At 45.0% G+C, this 25,871-nt stretch overlaps 1 protein-coding gene and 1 long non-coding RNA gene across 4 annotated transcripts in view; both read left to right on the forward strand.

The window, feature by feature from the left end:
* aatka (apoptosis-associated tyrosine kinase a) overlaps positions 1-25,126 on the forward strand; it is a 101,712-nt gene extending 76,586 nt beyond the window's left edge. For both annotated transcript variants that reach the window (XM_052519702.1, XM_052519703.1), the window contains 8 exons: positions 3,593-3,677; positions 4,644-4,765; positions 7,683-7,832; positions 10,941-14,700; positions 15,902-16,066; positions 16,320-16,539; positions 17,236-17,475; positions 20,381-25,126. In XM_052519702.1, coding sequence (XP_052375662.1) covers positions 3,593-3,677; positions 4,644-4,765; positions 7,683-7,832; positions 10,941-14,700; positions 15,902-16,066; positions 16,320-16,539; positions 17,236-17,475; positions 20,381-20,409 — 4,771 coding nt within the window. In that variant the 3' untranslated portion in view covers positions 20,410-25,126. The remainder of the gene's footprint in view (positions 1-3,592; positions 3,678-4,643; positions 4,766-7,682; positions 7,833-10,940; positions 14,701-15,901; positions 16,067-16,319; positions 16,540-17,235; positions 17,476-20,380) is intronic.
* LOC127930204 (uncharacterized) lies at positions 5,374-7,634 on the forward strand. 2 transcript variants are annotated; one of them, XR_008137159.1, is made up of 3 exons: positions 5,374-5,636; positions 6,558-6,667; positions 7,093-7,634. It is a non-coding gene; the product is annotated as an uncharacterized LOC127930204 (long non-coding RNA). The 2 variants fall into 2 exon arrangements; XR_008137160.1 differs by having other exon boundaries at positions 7,148-7,634.
* Positions 25,127-25,871: the final 745 nt, after the last annotated feature.

A 25,871-nucleotide genomic window follows, 5' to 3' on the forward strand; every position in this document is an offset into this window, starting at 1 on the left:
TATACACTGTATGTATGGTAACATACATGTTGTAGTGAAGAGTAATGATATATACACTGTATGTACGGTAACATACATGTTGTAGTGAAGAGTAATGATATATACACTGTATGTACGGTAACATACATGTTGTAGTGAAGAGTAATGATATATACACTGTATGTACGGTAACATACATGTTGTAGTGAAGAGTAATGATATATACACTGTATGTACGGTAACATACATGTTGTAGTGAAGAGTAATGATATATACACTGTATAACATACATGTTGTAGGTAACATACATGTTGTAGTGAAGAGTAATGATATATACACTGTATATACGGTAACATACATGTTGTAGTGAAGAGTAATGATATATACACTGTATCTACGGTAACATACATGTTGTAGTGAAGAGTAATGATATATACACTGTATGTATGGTAACATACATGTTGTAGTGAAGAGTAATGATATATACACTGTATGTATGGTAACATACATGTTGTAGTGAAGAGTAATGATATATACACTGTATCTATGGTAACATACATGTTTAGTAGTGATATATACAAGTAACAGTAATGTTGTAGTGAAGATATATATATACACTGTATGTATGGTAACATACATGTTGTAGTGAAGAGTAATGATATATACACTGTATGTATGGTAACATACATGTTGTAGTGAAGAGTAATGATATATACACTGTATGTATGGTAACATACATGTTGTAGTGAAGAGTAATGATATATACACTGTATGTATAACATATGGTACACTGTATGTATGGTAACATACATGTTGTAGTGAAGAGTAATGATATATACACTGTATGTATGGTAACATACATGTTGTAGTGAAGAGTAATGATATATACACTGTATGTATGGTAACATACATGTTGTAGTGAAGAGTAATGATATATACACTGTATGTATGGTAACATACATGTTGTAGTGAAGAGTAATGATATATACACTGTATGTATGGTAACATACATGTTGTAGTGAAGAGTAATGATATATACACTGTATCTACGGTAACATACATGTTGTAGTGAAGAGTAATGATATATACACTGTATGTATGGTAACATACATGTTGTAGTGAAGAGTAATGATATATACACTGTATGTATGGTAACATACATGTTGTAGTGAAGAGTAATGATATATACACTGTATGTATGGTAACATACATGTTGTAGTGAAGAGTAATGATATATACACTGTATGTACGGTAACATACATGTTGTAGTGAAGAGTAATGATATATACACTGTATGTATGGTAACATACATGTTGTAGTGAAGAGTAATGATATATACACTGTATCTACGGTAACATACATGTTGTAGTGAAGAGTAATGATATATACACTGTATGTATGGTAACATACATGTTGTAGTGAAGAGTAATGATATATACACTGTATGTATGGTAACATACATGTTGTAGTGAAGAGTAATGATATATACACTGTATGTATGGTAACATACATGTTGTAGTGAAGAGTAATGATATATATACTGTATGTATGGTAACATACATGTTGTAGTGAAGAGTAATGATATATACACTGTATGTATGGTAACATACATGTTGTAGTGAAGAGTAATGATATATACACTGTATGTATGGTAACATACATGTTGTAGTGAAGAGTAATGATATATACACTGTATAACTGTATGTAATGATATATACACTGTATGGTAACATACATGTTGTAGTGAAGAGTAATGATATATACACTGTATGTATGGTAACATACATGTTGTAGTGAAGAGTAATGATATATACACTGTATGTATGGTAACATACATGTTGTAGTGAAGAGTAATGATATATACACTGTATGTACGGTAACATACATGTTGTAGTGAAGAGTAATGATATATATACACTGTATGTATGGTAACATACATGTTGTAGTGAAGAGTAATGATATATACACTGTATGTATGGTAACATACATGTTGTAGTGAAGAGTAATGATATATACACTGTATGTATGGTAACATACATGTTGTAGTGAAGAGTAATGATATATACACTGTATGTACGGTAACATACATGTTGTAGTGAAGAGTAATGATATATACACTGTATGTATGGTAACATACATGTTGTAGTGAAGAGTAATGATATATACACTGTATGTATGGTAACATACATGTTGTAGTGAAGAGTAATGATATATACACTGTATGTATGGTAACATACATGTTGTAGTGAAGAGTAATGATATATACACTGTATGTATGGTAACATACATGTTGTAGTGAAGAGTAATGATATATACACTGTATGTATGGTAACATACATGTTGTAGTGAAGAGTAATGATATATACACTGTATGTATGGTAACATACATGTTGTAGTGAAGAGTAATGATATATACACTGTATGTATGGTAACATACATGTTGTAGTGAAGAGTAATGATATATACACTGTATGTATGGTAACATACATGTTGTAGTGAAGAGTAATGATATATACACTGTAGTGAAGAGTAATGATATATACACTGTATTTGTATGGTAACATACATGTTTGTAGTGAAGAGTAATGATATATACACTGTATGTATGGTAACATACATGTTGTAGTGAAGAGTAATGATATATACACTGTATGTATGGTAACATACATGTTGTAGTGAAGAGTAATGATATATACACTGTATGTACGGTAACATACATGTTGTAGTGTAATGATATATACACTGTATGTACGGTAACATACATGTTGTAGTGACATAAAACCGATAGAGGGAACTGAATCGGGATGATCTGGAGGATGTTGAAGGGTCTGGTCTCACTCTGACACATCCCACCCTAGATACAACTGGGACTGTGCAGCTGGTCTGTCTCCAAATTAACATGATATTGAGGATATTATATACATCACAATCTGTTCCTAATTACCTTACCTGTTTAAATAAATGTTAAATAAAAATATGGAAATATGTAAGGATATGACTGAAGCTGTGTTGCTCTGGCTCCCCCTGCTGGTCTGTCCCGGTAACAACATCCTGGTGCTGCCTGAGTGACTCTCACCAACTCCAGCATCAGTGATTTTGTTGCCGGGGGGAACCCCTCTCTCCTTGTTACCATGGAAGCAGCCAATCATGTGCTGAGGAGCTGATCATAGGTAGAGTTAAGATCAACAAAATATCGCTGCCTGTGTAGTAGTCAGAAATAGCAACAGAGAAAAATGAGAAATCCACATAGCTACTTGTGCAGTCATACCAGTGTATATACAAGCATCATGTTTTCCTGTGGTAACAATACATTCAATAACAATGATTGAATGGTTTATTGTGATACGATATTACTGCAGTCAGAGTATTACATATGGTTTAGTCTGGTCTGGTGACTGGGTGGCAGGTAGCCTAGCGGTTAAGAGCGTTGCGCCAGTAACTGAAAGGTTGCTGGTTTGAATCTCTGAGCAGACTAGGTGAAAAATCTGACGATGTGCCCTTGAGCAAGGTACTTAACCCTAAATGCTGCTGTAAGTCTCTCTGGATAACAGCGTCTGCTGCATGACTATAATGTAACAATGTGATGAACTGTTCCTCCCTCTCCTCTTTACAGTGACATGGCCTTAAGGAACTGCCTTCTGACCTCAGAGAGGACAGTAAAGATAGGAGACTATGGCCTCTCACACAGCAGATACAAGGTGAGCCTACAGTATTAACCAGTCTTGGTGAGTCTACAGTAATAAACCAGTCTTGATGAATCTACAGTAATAAACCAGTCTTGATGAGTCTACAGTAATAAACCAGGCTTGGTGAGTCTACAGTAATAAACCAGTCTTGGTGAGCCTACAGTATTAACCAGTCTTGGTGAGTCTACAGTAATAAACCAGTCTTGATGAGTCTACAGTAATAAACCAGTCTTGGTGAATCTACAGTAATAAACCAGTCTTGGTGAGTCTACAGTAATAAACCAGTCTTGATGAGTCTACAATAATTAACCAGTCTTGGTGAGTCTACAGTAATAAACCAGTCTTGATGAGTCTACAGTAATTAACCAGTCTTGGTGAATCTACAGTAATAAACCAGTCTTGGTGAATCTACAGTAATAAACCAGTCTTGATGAGTCTACAGTAATAAACCAGTCTTGGTGAGTCTACAGTAATTAACCAGTCTTGGTGAATCTACAGTAATAAACCAGTCTTGGTGAGTCTACAGTAATAAACCAGTCTTGGTGAGTCTACAGTAATAAACCAGTCTTGGTGAGTCTACAGTAATAAACCAGTCTTGGTGAATCTACAGTAATAAACCAGTCTTGATGAGTCTACAGTACTAAACCAGTCTTGGTGAATCTACAGTAATAAACCAGTCTTGGTGAATATACAGTAATAAACCAGTCTTGGTGAATCTACAGTAATAAACCAGTCTTGATGAGTCTACAGTACTAAACCAGTCTTGGTGAATCTACAGTAATAAACCAGTATTGGTGAGTCTACAGTAATAAACCAGTCTTGGTGAATCTACAGTAATAAACCAGTCTTGGTTATATTGTATGATGTATATTTCTACATACTGAATAGTGGGTGGGACAGAAGAATAGTTTCCATTGTAACAGACAGACGATAAAGTCGTATTTCCATCTAATGATTCTGCTCTATTCTACTCTGTAGGATGACTACTTTGTGACTCCAGACCAGATCTGGGTGCCGCTGCGTTGGATCGCCCCAGAGCTCATAGACGAGGTGCATGGTAACCTACTAGTGGTGGACCAGACTAAGGACAGCAACGTCTGGTGAGCAGGGGGGAGGGGTCAGGGGTTCAAGGGTGTAGGAATGAATGGTGTCAGCACCATACACTATGGTTGACTCAGCCCCTACGGTGTTATTGTTAAGGTCAACGACACAGCTCTTCAACCAAACCTATAGCCTGATCCCAGATTTGACTTATGGTGTTATTGATACAACTCTTCAACCACAGCTAGCCTGGTCCCAGATTTGACTTATGGTGTTATTGATACAACTCTTCAACCAAACCTAGCCTGGTCCCAGATCAGTTTGTGCTCTTTCCAACTCGATAGCTCATTGTCAATCCAGATGTGACATGACAATGAGTGACGAGGAGTTGTCATGACAGCACAAACACACTGGGACTAAATAAAGGCTCTGTTCTAGGTCTCTGGGAGTGACTAAATGAAGATGTCACTTCATAGGTTTGTCTCTGTTCTAGGTCTCTGGGAGTGACTATCTGAAGACGTTTCTTTGTGGGTTTGTCTCTGTTCTAGGTCTCTGGGAGTGACTATCTGAAGACGTTTCTTCATGGTTTGTCTCTGTTCTAGGTCTCTGGGAGTGACTATCTGAAGACGTTTCTTTGTGGGTTTGTCTCTGTTCTAGGTCTCTGGGAGTGACTATCTGAAGACGTTTCTTCATGGTTTGTCTCTGTTCTAGGTCTCTGGGAGTGACTATCTGAAGACGTTACTTCATGGGTTTGTCTCTGTTCTAGGTCTCTGGGAGTGACTATCTGAAGACGTTACTTCATGGTTTGTCTCTGTTCTAGGTCTCTGGGAGTGACTATCTGAAGACGTTTCTTTGTGGGTTTGTCTCTGTTCTAGGTCTCTGGGAGTGACTATCTGAAGACGTTACTTCGTGGGTTTGTCTCTGTTCTAGGTCTCTGGGAGTGACTATCTGAAGACGTTACTTCATGGGTTTGTCTCTGTTCTAGGTCTCTGGGAGTGACTATCTGAAGACGTTACTTCATGGTTTGTCTCTGTTCTAGGTCTCTGGGAGTGACTATCTGAAGACGTTTCTTTGTGGGTTTGTCTCTGTTCTAGGTCTCTGGGAGTGACTATCTGAAGACGTTTCTTCATAGGTTTGTCTCTGTTCTAGGTCTCTGGGAGTGACTATCTGAAGACGTTACTTCATAGGTTTGTCTCTGTTCTAGGTCTCTGGGAGTGACTATCTGAAGACGTTACTTCGTGGGTTTGTCTCCGTTCTAGGTCTCTGGGAGTGACTATCTGAAGACGTTACTTCATGGGTTTGTCTCTGGGAGTGACTATCTGAAGACGTTACTTCGTGGGTTTGTCTCCGTTCTAGGTCTCTGGGAGTGACTATCTGAAGACGTTACTTCATAGGTTTGTCTCTGTTCTAGGTCTCTGGGAGTGACTATCTGAAGACGTTACTTCGTGGGTTTGTCTCCGTTCTAGGTCTCTGGGAGTGACTATCTGAAGACGTTACTTCGTGGGTTTGTCTCCGTTCTAGGTCTCTGGGAGTGACTATCTGAAGACGTTACTTCGTGGGTTTGTCTCCGTTCTAGGTCTCTGGGAGTGACTATCTGAAGACGTTTCTTCATAGGTTTGTCTCTGTTCTAGGTCTCTGGGAGTGACTATCTGAAGACGTTACTTCATAGGTTTGTCTCTGTTCTAGGTCTCTGGGAGTGACTATCTGAAGACCTTACTTCATAGGTTTGTCTCTGTTCTAGGTCTCTGGGAGTGACTATCTGAAGACGTTTCTTCGTAGGTTTGTCTCTGTTCTAGGTCTCTGGGAGTGACTATCTGAAGACGTTACTTCATGGGTTTGTCTCCGTTCTAGGTCTCTGGGAGTGACTATCTGAAGACGTTACTTCGTGGGTTTGTCTCCGTTCTAGGTCTCTGGGAGTGACTATCTGAAGACGTTTCTTTGTGGGTTTGTCTCTGTTCTAGGTCTCTGGGAGTGACTATCTGAAGACGTTTCTTCATGGTTTGTCTCTGTTCTAGGTCTCTAGGAGTGACTATCTGAAGACGTTTCTTCATGGGTTTGTCTCCGTTCTTGGTCTCTGGGAGTGACTATCTGAAGACGTTTCTTCATAGGTTTGTCTCTGTTCTAGGTCTCTGGGAGTGACTATCTGAAGACGTTTCTTCGTGGGTTTGTCTCTGTTCTAGGTCTCTGGGAGTGACTATCTGAAGACGTTACTTCATGGTTTGTCTCTGTTCTAGGTCTCTGGGAGTGACTATCTGAAGACGTTTCTTTGTGGGTTTGTCTCTGTTCTAGGTCTCTGGGAGTGACTATCTGAAGACGTTACTTCATGGGTTTGTCTCTGGGAGTGACTATCTGAAGACGTTACTTCTTGGGTTTGTCTCCGTTCTAGGTCTCTGGGAGTGACTATCTGAAGACGTTACTTCGTGGGTTTGTCTCCGTTCTAGGTCTCTGGGAGTGACTATCTGAAGACGTTACTTCGTGGGTTTGTCTCCGTTCTAGGTCTCTGGGAGTGACTATCTGAAGACGTTACTTCGTGGGTTTGTCTCCGTTCTAGGTCTCTGGGAGTGACTATCTGAAGACGTTACTTCGTGGGTTTGTCTCTGTTCTAGGTCTCTGGGAGTGACTATCTGAAGACGTTACTTCATAGGTTTGTCTCCGTTCTAGGTCTCTGGGAGTGACTATCTGAAGACGTTACTTCATGGTTTGTCTCTGTTCTAGGTCTCTGGGAGTGACTATCTGAAGACGTTTCTTCATAGGTTTGTCTCTGGGAGTGACTATCTGAAGACGTTACTTCGTGGGTTTGTCTCCGTTCTAGGTCTCTGGGAGTGACTATCTGAAGACGTTACTTTGTGGGTTTGTCTCTGTTCTAGGTCTCTGGGAGTGACTATCTGAAGATGTTACTTCATGGTTTGTCTCTGTTCTAGGTCTCTGGGAGTGACTATCTGAAGATGTCACTTCATAGGTTTGTCTCTGTTCTAGGTCTCTGGGAGTTACTATCTGGGAGTTGTTTGAGTTGGGGAACCAGCCGTACAGACACTACACTGACAGACAGGTCCTGACTTACGCTGTGAAGGAACAGCAGCTCAAACTAACCAGGCCCCGGCTCAAAGTACCCTTGGCTGAGCGCTGGTGAGTACACACACACAGATATACACACACACAAACACACACGCGCATGCACACATACACACACAAATGCATAAATGCACTATTGCGCACACGGGCACCTACACAGGATACACCACAATCCTTTGGTCTGTAACCAATCATTAGTACTCCCTATCCTCATATCAACCAATCAATGCCTTTTATACTGGCGCACAAACCAACCATTAGTCTTCTTCTCCTGACATGGGTTGTAATCAATACCTTATGAACCTGGCTATGAGCCTCATTTGGTCAGCACCATATAATACATATTTCTGGCATCTCACACATACAGTACACAACACCTACAGTGGCGAGAACAAGTATTTGATACACTGCCGATTTTGCAGGTTTTCCTACTTACAAAGCATGTAGAGGTCTGTAATTTTTTATCATAGTTACACTTCAACTGTGAGAGACGGAATCTAAAACAAAAATCCAGAAAATCACATTGTATGATTTTTAAGTCATTTAATTGCATTTTATTGCATGACATAAGTATTTGATACATCAGAAAAGCAGAACTTAATATTTGGTACAGAAAACTTTGTTTGCAATAACAGAGATCATATGTTTCCTGTAGTTCTTGACCAGGTTTGCACACACTGCAGCAGGGATTTTGTCCCACTCCTCCATACAGACCTTCTCCAGATCCTTCATGTTTCGGGGCTGTCGTTGGGCAATACGGACTTTCAGCTCCCTCCAAAGATTTTCTATTGGGTTCAGGTCTGGAGACTGGCTAGGCCACTCCAGGACCTTGAGATTCTTCTTACGGAGCCACTCCTTAGTTGCCCTAGCTGTGTGTTTCGGGTCGTTGTCATGCTGGAAGACCCAGCCACGACCCATCTTCAATGCTCTTACTGAGGGAAGGAGGTTGTTGGCCAAGATCCCGCGAGACATGGCCCCATCCATCCTCCCCTCAATACGGTGCAGTAGTCTTGTCCCCTTTGCAGAAAAGCATCCCCAAATAGTGATGTTTCCACCTCCATGCTTCATGGTTGGGATGGTGTTCTTGGGGTTGTACTCATCCTTCTTCTTCCTCCAAACACAGCGAGTGGAGTTTAGACCAAAAAGCTCTATTTTTGTCTCATCAGACCACATGACCTTCTCCCATTCCTCCTCTGGATCATCCAGATGGTCATTGGCAAACTTCAGACGGGCCTGGACATGCGCTGGCTTGAGCACGGGGACCTTGCGTGCGCTGCAGGATTTTAATCCATGACGGCGTAGTGTGTTACTAATGGTTTTCTTTGAGACTGTGGTGCCAGCTCTCTTCAGGTCATTGACCAGGTCTTGCTATGTAGTTCTGGGCTTATCCCTCACCTTCCTCATGATCATTGATGCCCACGAGGTGAGATCTTGCATGAAGCCCCAGACTGAGGGTGATTGACCGTCATCTTGAACTTCTTCCATTTTCTAATAATTGTGCCAACAGTTGTTGCCTTCTCACCAAGTTGCTTGCCTATTGTCCTGTAGCCCATCCCAGCCTTGTGCAGGTCTACAATTTTATCCCTGATGTCCTTACACAGCTCCCTGGTCTTGGCCATTGTGGAGAGGTTGGAGTCTGTTTGATTGAGTGTGTGGACAGGTGTCTTTTATACAGGTAACGAGTTCAAACAGGTGCAGTTAATACAGGTAATAAGTGGAGAACAGGAGGGCTTCTTAAAGAAAAATTAACAGGTCTGTGAGAGCCGGAATTCCTACTGGTTGGTAGTTAATCAAATACTTATGTCATGCAATAAAATGCAAATGAATTACTTAAAAATCATACAATGTGACTTTCTGGATTTTTGTTTTAGATTCCGTCTCTCACAGTTGAAGTGTACCTATGATAAAAATTACAGACCTCTACATGCTTTGTAAGTAGGAAAACCTGCAAAATCGGCAGTGTATCAAATACTTGTTCTCCCCACTGTATGTATTCATCCTTCTCTGGATGTCTGGTAAATAGTGTTCCTTTTATCAAGCATGTTACTCATTTAAAACAACCTGTGTATTTAATGCTGACACAGACACATACCGTCCTATATGCTGACCAATCTTTCCAATCACAGTTTCTGTACCTGGCTTGTATATATTCTCGTCAGATTGTAAGACTGGCGGCCAGAAACAGCTGACGAAGGACTTCCTCATCATATTGCTGTTTTCTAAATCAATTCCATGGTAGCTGCCTCATTTCAGTGTGATACTGCAATTTTTCATAATAAATGGACTATTGATGAACCTCCAGAATTACAGAGTAACACTTCTTCATCCCTCCCTCCCTCCCTCCCTCCCTCCCTCCCTCCCTCCCTCCCTCCCTCCCTCCCTCCCTCCCTCCCTCCCTCCCTCCCTCCCTCCCTCCCTCTGTCCTCCCTCCCTCCGCCTGTCTCCTCCTCCCTCCCTCCCTCCCTCTGTCCTCCTGTCTGTCTGTCTGTCTGTCTGTTTGTCTGTCTGTCTGTCTGTCGCTCCCCCCTCTTTCTCTCTCTCCCCCCTCTCTCTCTGTCGCTCCCTCCCACTCTCCCTCTCTCTCCCTCTGTCTGTTGCTCCCTCCCTCCGCTGTCGCTCCCTCTGTCTCTATCTGCCTCCCTCCCTACCTTTGCCTGTTGCTCCCTTCCTCTGTCTGTCTCCCCCTCCCTCTGGCCCTCCCTTTCTCCCTCTTTCTCTCCCTCCCTCCCTCCCTCCCTCCCTCCCTCCCTCCCTCCCTCCCTCCCTCCCTCCCTCCCTCCCTCCCTCCCTCCCCTCCCTCCCTCCCTCCCTCCCTCGTCCTCTGTCTGTCCTGTCTGTCTGTCTGTCTGTCTGTCCCTCCCCCCTCTTTCTCTCTCTCTCCCCCCTCTCTCTCTGTTGCTCCCTCCCACTCTCTTTCTCCCTCCCTCCATCTGTCGCTCCCTCCCACTCTCTCTCTCTCTCCCTCTGTCTGTTGCTCCCTTCCTCTGTCTGTCTTCCCCTCCCTCTGGCCCTCCCTTTCTCCCTCTTTCTCTCCCTCCTTCCCTCCTTCTCTGTCACTCCCCCCTCCTCCCTTCCTCCCTCCCTCCCGCTCTGTCGCTCCCCCCTCACCCCTCCTCCCACTCTCTCTCCCCACCTCCCTCCCTCTCTCTGTCCCCCCCCCAGGTATGAAGTGATGCAGTTCTGCTGGCTGCAGCCAGAGCAGAGACCCAACAGTGAGGAGGTACACCTTCTCCTCACCTACCTGTGTGCCAAGGGGGCCAGTGGAGTCCAGGAGGACTTTGAACAGCGCTGGAACTCCCTGAGACCCAACCTGACTGGCAGCACCACCCACAGCCACACCGCCCCAGCCCCTCCACCACTAGCCCAGACTACTGTCCCTGCCCCAGCCCGACCATCTATCCCTGGGGACGTGGAGTTGGAGCCGGCCTCCATCTCCCGCAACTCCTTCCCCCTCCTAGAACACTTCTCCCACGACAGCTTCCACTCAGACAGCGGTGACGACATCCTGACCGTGACAGAGACCAGCTATGGTGGGCTCAACTTTGAGTACAAGTGGGAGCAGGCGAGAGCCGAGCAGCCATACTGTTCCTCATCCACCAGCGGGCCTCTGGGCCAGGGCAACCCTCACTACCAGGACGTATACTACCCCGTCGGGAACACCGCCACCTCGGGCAGCTGTAAAGGGGACGGAGGGGATGGAGGGCTTGTTCTGGGGGTCTCCCCATCCTACTACGAGTCCGACCACTCCGGATCGGGGTCAGGGTCGGGGGTAGGGGTGGTGCCGGTGTTGAGCGCTCACAGCCCTTCGGTCGGTAGTGAGTACTACATCCGTATTGAGGAGCCGGTGGAGTGTAATATCAACCTGGATGATAGTGTGGTTGACTACAGCCCTGGGTTGGAGGCTGAGGATGGCAGCCTCTCCTCAGGGAGCAGAACCCCACAGCCCCAGTCCCAGTCCCAGCCCAGTGCCTACTGGTCAGCAGCAGCAGGCGACAGCAGTGGGGGTAAACACAGTACCCATGACTCTGACAATAGCCCGGCCTTGTCCCTGACCATGGAGCCTCTTCTGAGACCGACAGCCAGCACAGCCAGTCCCGTGGAGCTGGGGCGGTCCCACCAGTACTTCTCACCCAATCAGAGACAGGCTTTCTACTGTGAACAGTCGCCCATTCGAGAGACGTGTTGCCAATCACCAGAGGACACGCCCATAATGTCCCAGCTGAACTTGCATCATCCAATGGGGAGGCTGGAAACCCCTCTGGGGGTGGGGTCCTCCCACTCCCAGTGCCTGAGTAGCCCTAGTCTGGGACACTGTGACCCCTACCTCGAGGCTAGCCAAGGCTTCACCACCACAGCCAGGAGGACGGTTAGTGAAGGCTACTATGACATGATGGGTCCCCTCAGAAAGACTCTATCAATGGCTAACCATATTAGCATCGACGTGGAGACAGGGGACGGGGGACTTTTGGTGGGGGGCAGGAGGAGAGGAGAAAGTGACACTGGGGACATCGACGATGGTGATCTCTTCTCTGAGAGAGAAGCCACCAACTGGACCTCCAACCACTCGGCCAATAACAACAGCATGACTTTTGACCTTAGGCAGACGGGCCAATCACAGGACAGCTATCTGGACCTCCATTACACCAACACCACGACACACTCCTCTACTGTAACAGGCTCGTGTAACAGTAGCAACATGTGCCAGCAGCACAGCTCCAGAGCCTTCAGCTATATGGAGGCCACAGGGAGAGAGAGCGCTGTCTGCTCTTCCTCTAGCAGACCCAATGAGGGCAGTAGTGCTACTACATATAGTCACCTGTGTCACGGAGCTAGAGATCAACCTGTGTGTCTCTCAGACCACTCTACCCTAGATCATCTCAGAGGTGTTGCTGTTGACTCTCTCTCCAGCTCTTCTGTTGCTGTCAAGCGTGTTAACCTCAAAGGTGGTGTAAAGGACGGCGTCCCCACCACCGAAACTACAACTACGGTGTCTGTAGAGGGACACAGTAAAAACCCATCTCTGATTACAGGAGAGAGGCAATTCTCCCATCCCAAGATGATCCCAGAACCAGGCTGTATCCAATCTCCGTCCACATACATGGAGCTTGACACTCGCACAGGCCTCAGCACTAAGGCAGTCCTGACAGAGAAGCAGGGGGGTAATGTCTGGGAGATACCTTCACATGTTAAAGACAGAGGTCCAGTGGAGGTAATGTCTGGTGGTGTGGGGGAGAGGAGGCTGGGGATGGGGTTGGCCCACCCTGAAGGGGTACTGCTGGAGCCGGTCGGGTCCTTGTTTGAGGCTAGCAGGGGGCTGGACAGTGGGTTGGAGATGGCCGGTCATTCCAGCATCAGCCTAGTGGACATCAGCAACTGTAGCTACGACGATGAGGACGATGACATAACAGATATCACTTCTGGAATTTTGGCCGACTACTCCCTGGACTATGCTGACGAGGTCGGAGACGATCTAAGCCCCGCCCACCACCCCCACGGACGCTCCCTGCAGAACCCGGTGGGAACCCCCGACTCCGTGGACACCCTGGACATGCTGTCGCTGTCATTGTCGGTTACCAACTCCAGCCCCTGTGAGGCCTTCAGCCTTGATGATGTCTTTCTCCATCCCTCCTCCTCCCTCTCCTCCTCTTTCACCTCCTCTTCTTTCACCTCCTCATCTCTCCTCCCCAAGTCCCTGGACAGTGGCTACGACACAGAGAACAATGAAAGCCCAGAGTTCATCCTAAAGGAGGGAGGTGGGAATGGGGACTTCCTATTGGACTGCGAAGGAAACCAGCAACAACACCCAGTCCTCGGTGGGAGCCACCTGGCCCGCGGTGGGGTTAGCCTGGGGCCGAGGTCGGACCAGATGGTCCTTCAGCAGGTGGACCTGGGTGATGGGGTTGGGATCACTCTGTGTACCTCTTCCTCCTCTGGCTGCACTGAGCTGCAGCTAAAGGGACTAAGTGATAAGAATCCGTTCGTGGACTCTGCCTACTTCTCTGACTACGACGCAGAGAACGAGAGGAGTCCCCAGGATGAAGGGAGTAACTTCTTCTCCAGTCCAGGAGATAAGAAGGACTTTGTGGGGCACACAGCCTCGAAACAGAGGATAAGGTTGGCGAGGAGAAATGAACTCCAACCACAGACAGAGAGAGAGGACGGTTACCGTGACCTGACAGACCTGACAGGAAACACAAACACAAATACAAATGGAGTGGTGGTGTTTGACACTACCACAGGTTCCTCTCCCTCCTCGGCCCCCGGCCCACGTCTCTCCATGCTGGCACCCTTCCCCCCTCAGATGGGGGGCTGTCTGGCCAAAGAGTCCGGCCCTGACGATGCTGTAGGCCTGGAGTCTGAGCACAGCGGCGACGAGCCAGCATCTGGGTGCAGCTCCACCATGGTGTCTGAGGGTTCCTCCACAGTGCAGGAGGCTTCAGCCAGACACCCTGATCAGGAGAACCATCACAGGGCCTCAGAGGATGACTACTCCCCCATCCAGTCCCTGGGCTCCGACTCTACCATAGACTACAGAGAGGAGGTGATGAAAGAGAAGGAGGAGGACGGGGAGGGAGAGCAGGGATCGACTGAGGAGGACATGCCAGAGTTTAATCAGGTCGACGAGGATGGAGAGAATGGAGAGAGAGGAGGAGAAGAGGATGAGTATGAGGAGTTAGAGGAGGAGAACGAAGAGGAGGAGGAGAAGGCTGGCTACAGCAGACACCAGAACGGTCCTGTTGGCCTCCTCACCTCATCTCCATCGCTCCTCTCCTACTCCCCCTCACTCCAGGAGCTGTGTCGGGAGGTGGAGAGGCGAGCTCCTCTAACAGAAGGGGAGGAGTCAGACGACAGTGAGTCAGAGGAGGAGCTGCGGAGCTACAACCTGCAGGAGGAGCTGAGCGAGGAGGACAGTGAGGGGGAGGTTGGTTATATATTGGTTATATTCACATTATATTGGTTATATTCACATTATATTGGTTATATTCACATTATATTGGTTATATTCACATTATATTGGTTATATTCACATTATATTGGTTATATTCACATTATATTGGTTATATTCACATTATATTGGTTATATTCACATTATATTGGTTATATTCACATTATATTGGTTATATTCACATTATATTGGTTATATTCACATTATATTGGTTATATTCACATTATATTGGTTATATTCACATTATATTAGTTATATTCACATTATATTGGTTATATTCACATTATATTGGTTATATTCACATTATATTGGTTATATTCACATTATATTGGTTATATTCACATTATATTGGTTATATTCACATTATATTGGTTATATTCACATTATATTGGTTATATTCACATTATATTGGTTATATTCACATTATATTGGTTATATTCACATTATATTGGTTATATTCACATTATATTGGTTATATTCACATTATATTGGTTATATTCACGTTCCCCATTTTCCTACATTATGTTATTCTATTTTAAACCTGAGATCCGCAATAGGAGCAGCAGCGCCACTGGTCACCCCAGGCGCATTTCTTATCATTTTAGCTTAGAGGAAAACAGAATGGTAGTATATACTCTGCTGTTCTATCTGGCATGCAATGATGTGAAATGATGTCAGAGAGGAAAAAAACACTGTTTATTGTTTGAAGTCATGTATTTTTGTTGTAGTATCACAAACCGGCCACAGGAGTCTAGTGTCACCTTAATTTGGGAGGACAGGCTCGTGGTAATGGCTGCTGCGAAATAAGTGGAATAGTATCAAATACATCAAACACATGATTCCATGTGTTTGATGCCATTCCATTTGCTCCGTTTCAGACATTACTATGAGCCTCCCCTCAGCAGCCTCCTGTGAAATGGAGGTGGCCATTTCGCCGCTGTAGATTGGAGCTTTAATCATGTAAAGCAGTGTTTCCCAAAAACCTGAGGAACATTATGTGTTTCTGGCCAAGTACTAACACAGTTAATTCAGCTAATCAACTCATCACGAATAGTGGAATCAGGTGTGTTAATGCTAGGGTTAAAAACTCCAATGTGCTCCACTTTGGGTTCCCAGGACCAGGATTAAGACACACTGATGTGAAGTGTGTTGTGACTGACTCACTTGACTTGACTAGGTGATGGGGGTGCCGGTGGTGGTGAGCGATAGTAGTGGGGCCAGAAACCTCCGCAGCCTCCTCAAGATGCCTAAGCTCCTCACACAGTCCTTCTGTGACGAGCTGGACAGGAAGAAGAAAGCCGTGTCCTTCTTTGATGACGTCACCGTCTTCCTGTTCGACCAGGTCAGTCACTCTGCAAGCATAGTGACATCACTATGGTTAATTAATGGCAATACTTCATTCTGGATAAAAAAAAGGCACCACGCATTATAGAGAATCCATAGTCTTTATAACCACTGCATAGATGCATCACAAATCATTTATAAGCAGTCACACAACATAAAAGTGGTGTTTAAAGTTGGGCCAGTTGAATTATTGTTTTCTGTACTGGTAGATATATTTGAGACTTTCTGACTGATTTCTCTTTCGCCTCCAGGAGAGCCCCACAGGAGAGCTGGCTGACTTCACGTTTCCCCCAGGAGCAGAGTCCAGCGGCCAGGCCTCAGGCGGGGAGAACCCCCAGCCGGACCTCCAGCCCCACCCCACCATGGGCCACCACCACCACCACCACCACCCCACCATGGGCCACCACCTCCACCCCCCGGGCAGGGCACCACACGCCTCAGAGGACTCTGATGGCAACATGTCAGAAGAAGGTAAGAGTGAAAAATACTTTCAGTTACAAGAACAGTTAGAGACCAAGAGTGTTAAGAATGGATCCCTGAGGGATACAAGACCAGTTAGAGACCAAGAGGGTTAAGAATGGATCCCTGAGGGATACAAGAACAGTTAGAGACCAAGAGGATTAAGAATGGATCCCTGAGGGATACAAGAACAGTTAGAGACCAAGAGTGTTAAGAATGGATCCCTGAGGGATACAAGAACAGTTAGAGACCAAGAGTGTTAAGAATGGATCCCTGAGGGATACAAGAACAGTTAGAGACCAAGAGTGTTAAGAATGGATCCCTGAGGGATACAAGAACAGTTAGAGACCAAGAGGATTAAGAATGGATCCCTGAGGGATACAAGAACAGTTAGAGACCAAGAGTGTTAAGAATGGATCGCTGAGGGATACAAGAACAGTAAGAGACCAAGAGGATTAAGAATGGATCCCTGAGGGAATCCACAAGCTACAGTCAGGTATACTGTATCAGTTCTAAACCCCCTTTCCTCTCTGTGTGTGTGTGTGTGTGTGTGTGTGTGTGTGTGTGTGTGTGTGTGTGTGTGTGTGTGTGTGTGTGTGTGTGTGTGTGTGTGTGTGTGTGTGTGTGTGTGTGTGTGTGTGTGTGTGTGTGTGTGTGTGTGTGTGTGTGTGTGTGTGTGTGTGTGTGTGTGTGTGTATATATATTCAGGTGGTGGGTTTGAGTGGGAGGATGACATCCCATTGATGACCAGCCCGTTGTCCAGCCCGTCTACAGCTGAGCCACCGGTCTCTGATCCCATCCCGGTCCCTGCTGCCAAGCCTCCCGAGGACAAGCCTCCCGAGGACAAGCCGGTAGCAGTAACAGCAGCATCACAGTTCTCCCGCTTCAGCGTGTCCCGCTCCCGCTTCTCCATCACACACGTCCCCAATCCAGACATGAACTCTGCAGGTCAGTCCTGTTGAACACACCCCTGGTACTGTAGTAGTCACTAGTGTCCTGTTGAACACTCCCCTGGTACTGTAGTAGTCACTAGTGTCCTGTTGAACACACCCCTGGTACTGTAGTAGTCACTAGTGTCCTGTTGAACACTCCCCCTGGTACTGTAGTAGTCACTAGTGTCCTGTTGAACACACCCCTGGTACTGTAGTACTGTAGTAGTCACTAGTGTCCTGTTGAACACTCCCCTGGTACTGTAGTAGTCACTAGTGTCCTGTTGAACACTCCCCTGGTACTGTAGTACTGTAGTAGTCACTAGTGTCCTGTTGAACACTCCCCTGGTACTGTAGTAGTCACTAGTGTAGTGTCCTGTAGTAGTCACTAGTGTCCTGTTGAACACACCCCTGGTACTGTAGTAGTCACTAGTGTCCTGTTGAACACACCCCTGGTACTGTAGTAGTCACTAGTGTCCTGTTGAACACACCCCTGGTACTGTAGTAGTCACTAGTGTCCTGTTGAACACACCCCTGGTACTGTAGTAGTCACTAGTTTCCTGTTGAACACACCCCTGGTACTGTAGTAGTCACTAGTGTCCTGTTGAACACACCCCTGGTACTGTAGTAGTCACTAGTGTCCTGTTGAACACACCCCTGGTACTGTAGTAGTCACTAGTGTCCTGTTGAACACACCCCTGGTACTGTAGTAGTCACTAGTGTCCTGTTGAACACTCCCCTGGTACTGTAGTAGTCACTAGTGTCCTGTTGAACACTCCCCTGGTACTGTAGTAGTCACTAGTGTCCTGTTGAACACTCCCCTGGTACTGTAGTAGTCACTAGTGTCCTGTTGAACACTCCCCTGGTACTGTAGTAGTCACTAGTGTCCTGTTGAACACTCCCCTGGTACTGTAGTAGTCACTAGTGTCCTGTTGAACACACCCCTGGTACTGTAGTAGTCACTAGTGTCCTGTTGAACACTCCCCTGGTACTGTAGTAGTCACTAGTGTCCTGTTGAACACACCCCTGGTACTGTAGTACTGTAGTAGTCACTAGTGTCCTGTTGAACACTCCCCTGGTACTGTAGTACTGTAGTAGTCACTAGTGTCCTGTTGAACACTCCCCTGGTACTGTAGTACTGTAGTAGTCACTAGTGTCCTGTTGAACACTCCCCTGGTACTGTAGTACTGTAGTAGTCACTAGTGTCCTGTTGAACACTCCCCTGGTACTGTAGTAGTCACTAGTGTCCTGTTGAACACTCCCCTGGTACTGTAGTACTGTAGTAGTCACTAGTGTCCTGTTGAACACTCCCCTGGTACTGTAGTACTGTAGTAGTCACTAGTGTCCTGTTGAACACTCCCCTGGTACTGTAGTAGTCACTAGTGTCCTGTTGAACACTCCCCTGGTACTGTAGTACTGTAGTAGTCACTAGTGTCCTGTTGAACACACCCTGGTACTGTAGTACTGTAGTAGTCACTAGTGTCCTGTTGAACACACCCCTGGTACTGTAGTACTGTAGTAGTCACTAGTGTCCTGTTGAACACTCCCCTGGTACTGTAGTACTGTAGTAGTCACTAGTGTCCTGTTGAACACTCCCCTGGTACTGTAGTAGTCACTAGTGTCCTGTTGAACACTCCCCTGGTACTGTAGTACTGTAGTAGTCACTAGTGTCCTGTTGAACACACCCCTGGTACTGTAGTAGTCACTAGTGTCCTGTTGAACACACCCCTGGTACTGTAGTAGTCACTAGTGAGTGTCCTGTTGAACACACCCCTGGTACTGTAGTAGTCACTAGTGTCCTGTTGAACACTCCCCTGGTACTGTAGTAGTCACTAGTGTCCTGTTGAACACTCCCCTGGTACTGTAGTAGTCACTAGTGTCCTGTTGAACACTCCCCTGGTACTGTAGTACTGTAGTAGTCACTAGTGTCCTGTTCACAATACTGAGCCCAGCCTAGCTGTACTGAGCTGGTTACGTAGTGTCCTGTTCACAACATTGAGCCCAGGCTAGCTGTACTGAGCTGGTTACGTAGTGTCCTGTTCACAACACTGAGCCCAGACTAGCTGTACTGAGCTGGTTACGTAGTGTCCTGTTCACAACACTGAGCCCAGACTAGCTGTACTGACCTGGTTACGTAGTGTCCTGTTCACAACACTGAGCCCAGACTAGCTGTACTGAGCTGGTTACGTAGTGTCCTGTTCACAACACTGAGCCCAGACTAGCTGTACTGACCTGGTTACGTAGTGTCCTGTTCACAACACTGAGCCCAGACTAGCTGTACTGACCTGGTTACGTAGTGTCCTGTTCACAACACTGGGCCCAGGCTAGCTGTACTGACCTGGTTACGTAGTGTCCTGTTCACAACACTGAGCCCAGCCTAGCTGTACTGACCTGGTTACGTAGTGTCCTGTTCACAACACTGGGCCCAGACTAGCTGTACTGAGCTGGTAACATACTGTCCTGTTCACAACACTGGGCCCAGGCTAGCTGTACTGAGCTGGTTACGTAGTGTCCTGTTCACAACACTGGGCCCAGACTAGCTGTACTGAGCTGGTTACGTAGTGTCCTGTTCACAACACTGGGCCCAGGCTAGCTGTACTGAGCTGGTTACGTAGTGTCCTGTTCACAACACTGGGCCCAGGCTAGCTGTACTGAGCTGGTTACGTAGTGTCCTGTTCACAACACTGGGCCCAGGCTAGCTGTACTGAGCTGGTTACGTAGTGTCCTGTTCACAACACTGAGCCCAGCCTAGCTGTACTGAGCTGGTTACGTAGTGTCCTGTTCACAACACTGGGCCCAGACTAGCTGTACTGACCTGAACAGGACTCTACGTTACCAGGTCAGTACAGCTCAGGTCGACGCGACAGTGTGAAAAGGGAAAACGTCACATCTGCGCTAACGAATCCTCTTCTCTTGTCTCACAGGGAGCAGTGAAGATGGAGAGAGGCAGTGAAAGAAGGATTGAAGGGGTCTTCTCCATGACAGGAAGGAGTATACCTCCTCTCCTAGTATGACTACCAGGTGTTCAGACCTGGGATCTCAAGAACCTGATGACCCTGTATGAGCCAATGCCTTGTATCGTAGTGACACAACATCTACATTCCAAATGACAGCCTATTCCCTATGTGCCCTGGTCAACACTAGTGGAAAACAAAGGGAACAAGGTGCCATTTCGGATGCAGACAAACACCTTAAATGGTTCCTTCTCTTAATTTGTATTATTACTCCAGAGAGAGACAGAGAGATAGCTGTAGGAACGATGACAGAGTCCTGAGAGGACCACAACCAAGCAGTATGTGACTGATAATATAGATGTATTAGAGATATATAACATCTACACTTATGGCAATTATTAATAACTTATTTGCTCAAATCACCATTGACGTTCAGTAACGTCAAATCATTTGGAGAAAAGGAAAAAGAGACAAAAAAATGAAAAAATGACAGACTTGGTCTCATTGCTGCTCTCTCATTGGCTGCTTTGGTCCTCCATCTGCTTGCTCATCGGCTGGTTGGATCTTCTAGAACAGTGTTACAGTGCTTCCCTGGAGCCGTTGAATAACGGCTGATGACCGCCCCACAGGAAGCTGCTCTCTGTGGGGGTTCAAAGATGAAGACAACCACCCCTTTACAAATGACAGAGGAATAGGGGTGGGGGTACTGCGAAACTTACTGTGCCCCCTTGACAAAGCCACAGGAAGGTGGACGGTCTTGCTGATGTTTTAGTTCAGGGATAAAAAATGTATTATTATGATGTTATACAATAGCATTGAATATGTGTTTCTGATTGGCTTGAAGGGCATTCTAGAGCGTGCATTATTTCCGTATAACTCACGGTATATTTGCACGATAGAAAGGTTCGTTATTACATATTATATATTTTGAGTTGCTTTTGAAAGCAAACGTTCAATTGAAAACATTATTGGCATGTTTGAATTCGATTTTCATAATGGCGAGCTAGGACTGATGGTTTGGTTCGCTAAACTAGCAAGTCTGTTTGTTTGGTTACCGAGGCAACCACTGTCGCTGTCTAGTAAACCTGCAAGCTACTTCAGTGGATGTTAATTAAACACATTTCTACTGGCAAATTAACACATTTCTAGCAGCAAATGTGTTCAATTATAGCCCTGGTATAAAAGGGATAATCAACTTGGGGCTCTATGCATACTGGAAAAGTGGGAAGTCAGCTGGAACACACCTTCCACATCGTTCATTATTTTCCATTAGAACGCATAGCCTCTGGTTGATTATCCCTTTACATAACAGATCATTAGAGCCAGAGCCCTGTTGAAATCTATGTATGTTATAATATATATGGCTCTGCTTACAACTTGGTAACACTGTTATGTGTCTGTTTCACAGTTCTTTGTAACGTTAGTTACTCCTCCTCTTGCAAAAAAAGGTTGTCGTTTTGAAACTGCAGTAAAAGTGCAGTAACTGCAGTCAGTCAACTGTGGTATTTTGGATGCAGTAATTACAGAATAACAGCAGTGTACTGCAGTTGACCCTCAGTTATACTACAGTTGAACCTCAGTTGTACTGCAGTTGACCCTCAGTTGTACTGCAGTTACACTGCCAAATGATGGCAGTAAAAAATATATATATATTTTGGACACAGTCTTTGCAGCAAACTGCAGTTATACTGCACTCTAATGGCAATATTTTTTGGTAAGGGTCCTCCCTCTCTCTGGTCAATGAAGACCTCCACATCTGTTCAAAATTCACTTCTCTATTAGAATTATTAGGCCAGTTGAGAAGCTCTAAAGTAGATGTATTTAGGGTTTGAAGCCGTGAAAATTGGAACACATTTTTTTGTCCAGAACAAAACCTGATAAGAGTGCCATTTCAGCCGAGCGTTGTAGGAGCCTGTTAGTAGCACCACCTATAGATCAATGTTGAAAATACATCTACTGTACCTGCATTTACATTTCAGGTCACCCCTGTGTTGGGTCTACATGACTAAAATATTAGGCGGAGAACACTGTTTGTAATGTTAATGTAATGGATCTGTTACAGCATAGATCCATGAGGGCCATGTTCCTTAGGTATGAATAGGGGGGGGGGAGTACTGAAATGAGGGTGAAACTATCTGGACTTAAAATTATATATATATATATTTAACTAGGCAAGTCAGTTAAGAACAAATTCTTATTTACAATGAAAGCCTACCGAGGAACTGCCTCGTTCAGGGACAGAATGACAGATTTGACCTTATCAGCTCGGGGATTCGATCCAGCAACCTTTCGGTTACTGGCTCTAACCACTAGGCTACCTGCTGCCCACTTGTCCGACTTGTCCAATAAGACACGCTCATTAACGTTTTTCATTGCAAAACCTTTTCCGTTAAGTGCCCTAATGAACGTGACCCAGGATCCCTGTTTGTGTCTGTCCCTGGAAACTCAAGGGTCAGTTGGTAACAAAACATTATTAGTGTATTATAATGCATTATAAAGGACGCTATAAAGCATTATACATTACTGTCTAGCCCATGTAATGATTCATACAGTAGCTTTGCTCACGTTTCATTTAACCAGCGATACAATGAGTGGAATGTGACAGAGGGAGAGAAAAGAGGGATGAATAGAAGAAAGAGATTTGCATCCTAAAATGGCACCCTATTCCCTTTATAGTGCACTATTTTTGACCAGGACCCAATGGGCCCTTTATAGTAGACTACTTTCGACCAGGGCCCATAGAGCATTTGGGACGCCACCCAGGTGAAGCCACAGCCAAACTGGTTTGGTCATAACATCTCTTCTGGACGGTTTTCCTGGACACAGATGAATGGTAATCCTGGACTAACAAACACTTTCAATAGAGAATCACCATTAAAATAGGTTTTGAGACCAGTACTTATTCTGTGTCTGGGAAACCAGCCCTGTATGTTGAAATGCAAGAGCGCCTTTCAATTCAACTACATGTCTATACTATATCTGTCGTGAAGCTGTGATTGTCACCGGTCTACCTACACCATCTAATGCAGGTCTATTTAATTACATGTAAGAGATGGTTATCTGTACAGGTGTTGAAGGTGTACAGACATTGCAACAGGACGGTTACAGATTGACACATCTCACATAATAATGTATGAATGTTATCAACATGTTTCATTTGACTTGGTTTTACTACTGCTGTACCCTCTCCTTCCGGGGGGACATGTATCAAGCGTCTCAAAGCAGGAGTGCTGACTTAGGATCAGTTTGGCCTTTTAGATCGCAATAAATAAGATCACACAGGCAGGACCTGATCCTAGATCAGTACTCATTCTCTAAGATATTTGATACATACACTGCCCTGATTCTCCTGAGTCACTAAAAGGGACAACTCTATTTTCTCTCTCTGCCTGCCTTTTAAGTTTTTCACATTCTGCAAGAAGAGAGACTTTTCCCCCAGTATTTCTTATCTACCAATATGAGTATGTTTCTGAAATGGCATCATATTCTCTGTATAGTGACTAAGAAAAATACTCATATTTGTGCACTATATAGGGAATATGGGCCATTTCAGTCACCACTTTAAAACCTCTATGGGATCGGTGTCCCCACAATGGGGTTGAGCTAATGTGATTAGCATGACGTTTGAAGTAACAGGAAGATTTCCCAGGACATAGACATATCTGATATGGCCAGAAAGCTGAAATTCCTGTCAATCTAACTGCACTGTACAATTTACAGTAACAGTGAAAAATACCATGTTATTCTTTGAGGAGAGTGCACAGTTTTGTACTTGAAAATGTATCAATAAACCAATTAGACACATTTGGGCAGACTTGATACAACATTTTGAACAGTAATGCAATGGTTTATTGGATCAGTCTAGAACTTTGCACATACCCTGCTGCCATCGTATTTCAGACACCACTTTAAAGTAAAATCCACTGCAGCCAGATTGTGGAGTTCCTCACCTTCTCCTCTTCGCTCTCTGTGGAGCATAAGTCCTCAACCAGTCCATGCCGGCTTGTCTAAATAGTGGCGGTGCGTAAACATTGCACTGGTCACTTACCACAAATTCCTTGTTTTCCCTGTGTTTGCCGTATTGTACATTGCTTTTGAACATTAGCACAGTATACACGATCCCGATTTTAGCTTCAAGGCGGCGGCCATTTTGAAAATCCTAAAAGGTAGATTGAGCTAATTTAATGGCACACTAAAACATGTCGCGCGCCAACGTTTTGAAACACGGTGGATAGTGCTAAAACAATTATGCCATATCTGAATTCTGCCATCTTTATGCGCGTTGGCCATTTGCCAAAGAGAAAGGACAACAATAACCAATGGCTAAGCTAAATAGACAATTGAAATGAGTTGAGAGTTGAGTAGGTGAGATGGGTTGGTCCGTACACCAGTAGTAACACCATCATGGACCCCAGGAAGAGTAGCTGCTGCTTTTGTAACAGCTAATGGGGATTCTAATCAAATACCAAATACTAAATACTAAAACATCATCACTCTATAGATCCATTCTAGCCTGGTCCCAGATCTGCTGGTGCTCTTTCCAACTCATTGTCAAGCCAAACATTTGACATAGCAATTCCACAAGGTGTTGCTAAGAGAGCAGAAAGCGACTGGCATCCAGGCTAGTTCCATTCCTCAAGGCCCATGTCTCAGTTTCATGGCTGTCGTGCTAAAGTAGAATTCAAGACAAATAAATCAAGACATTTTTTTCCCCCTCTTGTGTCTGTCACGTGTATTGCTTCGTTTGCTGTAATTAATGAATGTGATTATAAGTGCCTGAGCAGTTGAGCAAATTAATCAGCTGCATTCCCACTTTGTATGTTTTTGCACCCCCACATTTTTGGACCAGAAAAGTATCATGACCCATTGGGTAATTTGTCAACACGCTTGTAGTCTTTAGCAACCTGGGAATCAGTGAAACACTCCTTGACCAGAGGCCCCAGGTGATCCGCCACTGCCGGGCAGCACATTGTCCTCATAGAGAAAATAAATGAACTTCATCCTTGCTACTGTTCTATGATGAAGAGTCTCTCCCTTTTCATATAAAGTTAGGATTCGTGAGATAACCTGTGAGAGCTTTAGTGCACAAGCCCCTTCAGTGTCATAAATGTAAAATATTTGGTCATGTGTCAAGTGTGTGCAGAAGGGAAGAGTATTATATGCCAAATGAATGGAAATGCTGCAACTGTGGAGGTGAACATGTGCCTGAATTCCTGGAGTGCCCTGTTAGGGTGAAGGAGAATGTGGTGGTAAGGGTAAGTAGTGTCCTGTTAGGGTGAAGGAGAATGTGGTGGTAAGGGTAAGTAGTGTCCTGTTAGGGTGAAGGAGAATGTGGTGGTTAGTGTCCTGTTGGTGAAGAAAAGAATGACCCATTGAAGGGAAATAGTGTCAGTGTGTGTCCTGTTAGGGTGGGAATCAGGTGGTGAAACACTCCTGTTAGGGTGAAGGAGAAAGATGGCCC

This window comes from Oncorhynchus keta, chromosome 5 (genome assembly GCF_023373465.1).
Source record: "Oncorhynchus keta strain PuntledgeMale-10-30-2019 chromosome 5, Oket_V2, whole genome shotgun sequence".
NCBI classification, from domain to species: domain Eukaryota; kingdom Metazoa; phylum Chordata; class Actinopteri; order Salmoniformes; family Salmonidae; genus Oncorhynchus; species Oncorhynchus keta.